Genomic DNA, 7,665 nt, shown 5'->3' with positions numbered 1-7,665 from the left:
ATCAATTTGACTAATTTTCAAAGTTAAATTACATTACATTAATTCGATATTTTAAACCAAAAAAATTAGATATTCAAAAACTATACGAAAAGTACTATAAATTACAATTTTTTGCATATCAATATGATGAAAAATACATTATAAATTCTTATAGTTCGACTCTAAAAAAGGAAACCATGACTAGACGGAGGTAGTGCATCAATAGATAGTAGATACTATAAGGATTAAGGAATGTATATAAGGATCCCATAAATTCATACCTTGTATTGTCTCCATTGAGACATCCGTCCGTCACACATTGAGCTTTTATATTTTCATCATACATAACTAGAAAATTAGTATCCCCATAAAACGGAATATGATGTACTAAAATTGTTGTTCCTTCCGCATTAAAGTTGTCAGGTTTCTTTTCACGAGAAGTTAGGTTTTAAAAGGTATACAAAAATTTATATGAGCCACAATTTTTTTCATAGTAATATGATGAAAAAATACATCCTACAATATTGGGCAAAATTCATGTAGTTTGATTTTTAAAAACAACACGTGACAAGTATTTTGGAACGGATGGAGTAGTAATATTGTGGGATTATTCAGTACTAATTACTGCAAGACTTTCCAGTTTCTTCTTCCCAACTTTAGAATGTATTCAAAGTGCTTATGGTTAAATCAGTCATATAAAAATTGTATGTTGTGTGTCCTACTCAATGACAGGACTACAAAGAATGTACACATTTGTCCAAAAAAAGAAAAGAAAAGAATGACACAAGTTTCTGCAAATATATTGTTAGTTGGGTATATATTATTCATTTATTTTCTTCCAAGATAGAATTTGATTATACAATGATTTCTAATTACATTGATGTTTACCCAACTGGGGGAACCCCTACTAAAGCCCAACAACATCTTTGGTACCACCATAAAATTCAGGGCAAATCACAGCTACAGGTTTTTTCCTTTTCTTAAGGAAAAAGATAACAATGACAGCAAAAAAATCAATACAAAGCACCAAAATTAGAATTGTGGTTCTTAAACCCCTAAAAAATATAGAAATTGGAGTGGAGCTGCACAATGAACAATGAGATGACAGATATCTATCCAGTGAAATAATTGAAATACACGTAAATGACCGGACACCATTTGTTATATAGGGACATAAAATTCCTAGTGTTAAGAATGGGATAAAATTCGCGAATAGAGGAACTCATTCCAAGTATCAGGCAATCCAGGGAGGCACCAATGAATACAATCAGCATAGGTGGTTGGATCAGCTTTCTGCTCCGGTGTCAGCATTTTGCCTTGTCGAATGGTGTGGACAGATGTGTGCGCGTCTTTCCTGTACTCCGATAAGGAGGTGATATTGAGGAAGTAAACAGGGACATTGATGGATTGAGTAACATTTGCTGCTACTACAAATAGTCTCTTGTCTGTACCAACACTTAGCGGCATTGATGTGTTTAACACTGGGCTAGTCTCTTTTGCACATTTTATCCCATCAGGATTGTTCCAATCCAAACTCCTGCAGAGAGTTAACCAAGCAAAAACTCAGAAATTTGGCTTATTTGTTATGACAAATTTAACTTATGTAGGCCGACAAGGTGAGTTTTTTTTACACAATATGTTGTGCGTAGTAGCTAGCTAACCTGCATTATTTTTCAGATTACCATCTCACATTTTACCATCGCATAATGTGTGAGAGTTAAAATGTTGATATGAGATGTACCAAATGGATAAAAAGCGAAAGGAAATGGGGATTACTTGATATGAAGAGGAGACATGCTCATGAAGAAAACTTTCGTGCGATTGACATCCACATTGTTTTCCACCCACTGTGACCATGTTGTCAAAACTCTCCGATAAGCAACTGGTCTCTCAATATCATCGTATTCTGTGGCTCCTTCATCGAACGACCCTCGTCTAAAGAATAATATCAAACATAAGTACTGAATGCAGCAGAGGAAAAGAACACATCAAGTCGAGTATAATTACTTACAGAACTTTCATGGCGAAAGTATTCATCCACCAAATATATGTGTTGAAGACGAGATAATCAACATTCTTCCAGTTCTTTCCATGCTTTTCAATTGATTCGGGCATGATGATCCTGTTCAATATACTATGCATGTTTGGATCATCTGAATTTGACTCCACCAGAAATGGAGCCCAGTAAAATTCCACTGTGGCATTATAATCCTACATGTTCACATTAGAAAATTAATTCAAAAGCTTCTATCAAGGGGTACGTATACTGAGAGTGATCAGCCCAACAACTATTCGTAGATGGACTAACCACTTCACCTGTATTAGGTAAACTTAAATATAGAATTAGTCTGTGTTCTTACTGATAGATAATCTAATCCAACCAATCAAAGATTAAATATTAAGCAAAAGTAGTCATCAACTTAAAATGTAAGCAACACTACAGGATCACGGTCTATAACGTAATACTCCCTCTGTTTCAATTTGACACGAAATTTAAAAAAAGACTTTTGAATCATGTGTTTGTGATATACCTCAATTCTGAAAACAGACAAAGAACCAGTCTTGTTTAAGCTTTTTCGGCCTGGAGGAACTGCAGATTGAACCAAACAAATCATGGATTCCCATTGATTTCTGTTCAGCGAGTCTCCGACAAACATGAGTCTCTTGTTCCTCAGTTTCTCAAGCAGCAACTTTGCTTTAAACCTATAATTTCAATATATTCTAAAAATGTTAATCCAAGAAAACAGGACAAACAGAGAAAGAATCAAGAATTGGTTCATACTTGGGTAAAGAACAGTCTCTGGGTTGCCACCTCCAGTTCTGATACATGGAGTCCTCCCTTCCATTCCTCATACAAGTTACTTGTGCTGTAAGAAACTCACATTCTGGTTCTTTATAAATTGGGTGTGTTACATTGTCGTAAACCCATTGCCCTGTAAAAAGATCACAATCTTCTGGTGGCAATTCAATATTCTCCTCTTCCTCTTCTTCTTCTTCTTCAGCGGGAATTTCAATATTTTCCTTCTCTGGCTCTGTTCTTGAATTCATCACTACCTTAGTCTCAATTTGTTGATTCAAAGATGCAGTGTTGATATCTTGATTTCTGGTCATAGAAAATGGGAATTCAGCAATTGTTTTGACGTCTTCATTGTACATGAAGCATCCAAAGAGGAATATGGAGAAAACAACAACGAATATGGAAAAATGATTGTTCTTCCGGGCAGTATGCTTCATCTTGAATAAATTGGAGGAGAAGAAGACAGGGGTTTTACGACTACGAAGTGAATACATGAGAAAGGAGTATGATTATTAATGGTGAGAATAGGAGGAAGAGAAGAGTAACATTTTTAATATTTGAGTTAAGATTATAATAGGGAGGGTAGTTTATTTGAGATTTGGTGAAATGGGGTTTTCTGAAAGTATCAGTTGCTGGAGAGTTGTCCTCCTCAGCTGTTTCAAACTACTTTGTTCCTCCTACTCCTCCAGCTAACTAACAACTACTTTTATTTAATATATATATATATATAATTTTTATTTTACTGTTAATTAAGAGTTGCAAAACTCATGTCTCTATTATTATTAAGGATTTCATTCAATTACATAAAGAGTGATTGATTTTTTGAATTTATAGAGTATTAGGTAGGAGGTTACAGTGGAAACATGTTATGCTAGGAGGTTAGTTACTTGAGCGTTATCTCGCTTATTTCTTTTTATTATTAGTCGTATAGTTCTTTTGTTCTTTAATTTGAGTATAATTATTATTTGTGGTTTTTTTTTTATACTTTTATTATCGTTGTATTTTGTTATGACTTTTTTTTAGGATGATTTGTTAGGAATTTTTTTCATGATTGTCTTCATTTCAGTTATTTCTTTTTCTATACTACTTTGAATTATCCGGTGATCTATTAGAAATAGTCTCTGCTTTGAACTATTTTTATTTTTTTTACTACTTTGGACTATTGTGTTTTTTTATACTACTTTGGACTATTTTTTCTTGAATCGATAGTTTATCAAAAACAATCTCTACCTCTAAGATAGTAGTCAGGTCAGCGTATACTCTATCTTCCCTAGATTTTACTTTGCACGACTACACTAGATATGTTATTGTTGTATATATTATTCCAATTTCCATCCATATCAGTTTCTATTATAGTTTAGTCGCGAATTTTAAATTAAAAGTGTAAAATATAGGAAAAATATCCTTTATAAATATAATCTTACCATATTAAATGTGTCATATGATTCCTAAACGAAGTGCCATTAAAGATAAATAACAATATTGATATAACATTTTACTGAATATGGAAAAAAGCATAGTTTTGTAACCGATCTAAAAAAAAGAATATGAAGTGCAAAGAGTATCATTTTGGTAGATTTATTTTGGAGTAATTAAGATATATTGAACAGTCATGGAACCCACAAATGGGTTGAAGAGCGTCATTTTCTCGTTAACTTGTACCTTTCAAACTATAAAAATGATTTTTTATGTATATAATTATTTGGTATTTGATAATTGACACGATTAATATAGTTTTGTGTAGCGTAAGAATAACTAAATAAAAAATTCTACATATTAGACATTTTTCTATTTTTGAAATTTAAATTCAAAACCTTTAATTAAAAGTGAAGAGATCATACCTATTCCATTATTCTCCTTAAAAATATAAAAAATGATTGAAACTAAAATAAAAATAAAATAAAATTATGGTGTAGACACAAGTTGTCTTAGCTTGACCATTTTTTTATATATATATATGAAGCTAGTGAACAACAAATAGCAAAATAATCACCATACGGATCCGAGTCAAAATTAGATATTACCTAAAACATGTTACTCTTAGCATCTATGATTTTGTGCGCTAATTAATTAGTCTACCTACTATAACTTCAAATTAGATTATTTATAGAAATACGTCAATAGTCTACGTATGATAACTCAATCATTTAAATCTTTGAGATAGCTTAATTATTCTGATAAACAAATGACGTAGGAAAATAGCTTTGAAATGCAGATCAACTCGCATACACCTCGACTATTTAATAGAATATCTACTTTCTCTCCGTTACATGTCCTAAACAATTTTGTCTGTTTAGCCTTGAAAGAGGAAAATAAATCATCTAACCTTTTTGTTTATGACGGGAGTAAATCCGATTTTCCATAATTTTCATTCGGGCTATGTATTCGTTGATTCGATTTTGAAGGTTATTGATTGAGTTATTGAATGTTAGTTTGTAGACATGCTAATCTGTTAAGATGTTGGTTAATTTGATCGTTATCGATTCGGTTACCAATTTAACCGTTAATATTTTACATGTACAAAAATAATGTGACAAACTAAACGAATTATGGATGTGAGAACAATTTATCAAGACAACATCAAAGACAATATGTCGATATGCACAATACCCCTCAAGTCAAGTCCGTTTTCCTGAAATTGGAAATAATTGGAACAATTGTCATCAAACAAATTACTATAAGGTTATTGGTTCACCCATTAAAAAAAGTGGTCAAATAGAAACCTGAACCAATAACTCAATAATTATAGACTACTAAACTATTAAAACAACGACAATAACCCAAACCATTAACCCAATAACCCTATTACCGGTTTGGGTACTTGATTTGACACAAAACTTGTGCAACCCTAGTTTTTACCCACAAAAATGTCTCTTTTAAATAAAAAAAAACTTTGGAAAGTATCTATCTTTGGCTAATGAATTTTGATTAATAAATATTTGGCCAATAGAGAATGAGGTTGGAGCAGATGGATTCTCATAATTATTACATTCCTAGTAATCTTCTACAAATAGTTTTGATAAATGGATGGTTAAATGAGCTCTCATTGTCATCATCAATCACTAATTTTCTTAATGAATAATTAAGGTATGGGTGAAAGAATTAAGTAAGAAATGAATAACGGTTAGCTTTATGTTAGAGAAAAGTAAAGGGTACGTAAGCTTTTGTTCTTGTACACCAACAATCTAATCAGTTTGCTCCTCATTTCACTTGTCTGACAGATGACATCTTGTAATCTCCCTTTATCTTTATTTCCAAGCCAAGTTAAGACACCAACAATCTAATCAGTTTCCATTCTTCGAACACTATATATGTTTTTTCTTTAACCATAAATTTACTAGTTGAAATAATTTTCAATGTTATTTTAAATTTGACAAGATTTTAGTTGATCAGTGTAAATATTTGAAAGGAAGATAATTTTCTTTGTAATGAAACGTCAAGGTAATAAATTCGTAGTAGAAATTTTGGCAATCATTAAGTAAGCGTTTGACCATACTTTCCTAAATATTTTTGATGAGTTATTTTTGGATGAAGTTTTACTATGTGTGATCATATATTTTGGAAAAATATTTGACTTTATAAAGAAATATGATTTATATCCATAAGTTTGTATTATCATCTTATGGCGAACATGTTTCGTGAAAAGTCATGACAATGAGCACAACTAATATGAATCTAAAAAAAGAAGAAGAAAACAAAAAAAGAGTACCATTGATTTTATACAAAAAAAACTATTATTGCTACTTGTAATTGAAAGTGACTTCAGAGATCAAGTTCAAATAAAAACTGTATAAAATATGTATATAACTGTATAAATTTTGTACAATGAACTAGGATTGAAGTTCAATCCAAAACTACAAATAATGTGTATTTTTATAAAATATAAAAATTTGAGATAATTTTCAATTTTTTAAAAAAAAAATATTCAAACAATAGAATTTGACTCAAATACTAATTTTCTCCAGTATTTAAAAATTTAAATTGTTTATTAAAAATATTTGCCAAATAATTATAAATTGTATGACTAAATAATATTTGTCAAGTTAATCTCAAGATATAAGAGAGATCATGCTGCTACTTTATTTGAATTGTTGTTTGGTATGATTTTATATTGTGTCACAAATTGAAGCTTGAGATTTGCATACATAGTGATGACATCAAAAGGAAGAACTCATTCAAATAATGAAGATTATCATCGTTTTCACCTATGAAACATTACTTAACTCTGCAATCAGACTGTGCCAAGTGACATAGTAAAAGTAGTATTAGTACAAACAACACGTATCAGTGGGTAATGTCATCGGTCGACCGACATTCAAAAGAAAACATGCACTATAAAAGTTACACCATCCCAAGTTTTTATCCACATATTTTTACTATCTCAGGTATAATGCCCATAAACTAGAACACTTTGATCCCAACTTCCTACCTCATTTTGCTGTCAACTCTACCATTAAACATTCGACCCTCTTGCAACTCTAAGGCTTCCCCAACCTGCCTTTTATGCCATCCTAAGGCTTCCCAAACCTACCAGTTATGTCACCCTAAGGTTTCGCAAGCTAAATGTTTATTCTAGACCACTTTATAGACACACACAGTTCACGTAAATCAACTAAGAACAAGACTGCTAGCTGTTGACACCCAATTTTGGCTCTCCACATTTATTTAGAGAAAATGGTCAAATACACCCTCAACCTATAATCGAATTCTCAACTACACACTTATATTTTACAGGAGTCCTATTACCCCCCTTGAACTATTTTAAAGTGGTATAAATGCACCCTTAAGTGCTGACATGGCACAGAGAGTGTGTTCACTCTCTTGAAGGCATGTGAAAGTTGAAAAAATTGATAAAAGTATATTTAAAAATATTTATGACTTTTTTTTAA

General features: G+C 31.5%; 1 protein-coding gene across 1 annotated transcript; it reads right to left on the bottom strand.

Moving 5' to 3' along the window:
- Positions 1-1,123: 1,123 nt before the first annotated feature.
- LOC102604440 (protein ESKIMO 1) lies at positions 1,124-3,395 on the bottom strand. Its single transcript, XM_006356400.2, has 5 exons — positions 2,762-3,395; positions 2,511-2,682; positions 1,991-2,190; positions 1,756-1,914; positions 1,124-1,516 (listed from the first exon to the last, which is right to left on the bottom strand). Exons 1-5 carry the CDS (start codon positions 3,268-3,270, stop codon positions 1,168-1,170), a joined length of 1,389 nt encoding a protein of 462 aa, XP_006356462.1. The 5' UTR covers positions 3,271-3,395; the 3' UTR covers positions 1,124-1,167.
- Between the last annotated feature and the right edge of the window lie 4,270 nt (positions 3,396-7,665).

The sequence above is a fragment of the Solanum tuberosum genome, unplaced genomic scaffold (assembly GCF_000226075.1).
Source record: "Solanum tuberosum cultivar DM 1-3 516 R44 unplaced genomic scaffold, SolTub_3.0 scf00219, whole genome shotgun sequence".
Lineage (NCBI taxonomy): Eukaryota > Viridiplantae > Streptophyta > Magnoliopsida > Solanales > Solanaceae > Solanum > Solanum tuberosum.
Note: the sequence above shows the minus strand (reverse complement) of the source record. Positions and strands in the feature narration are given on the sequence as shown.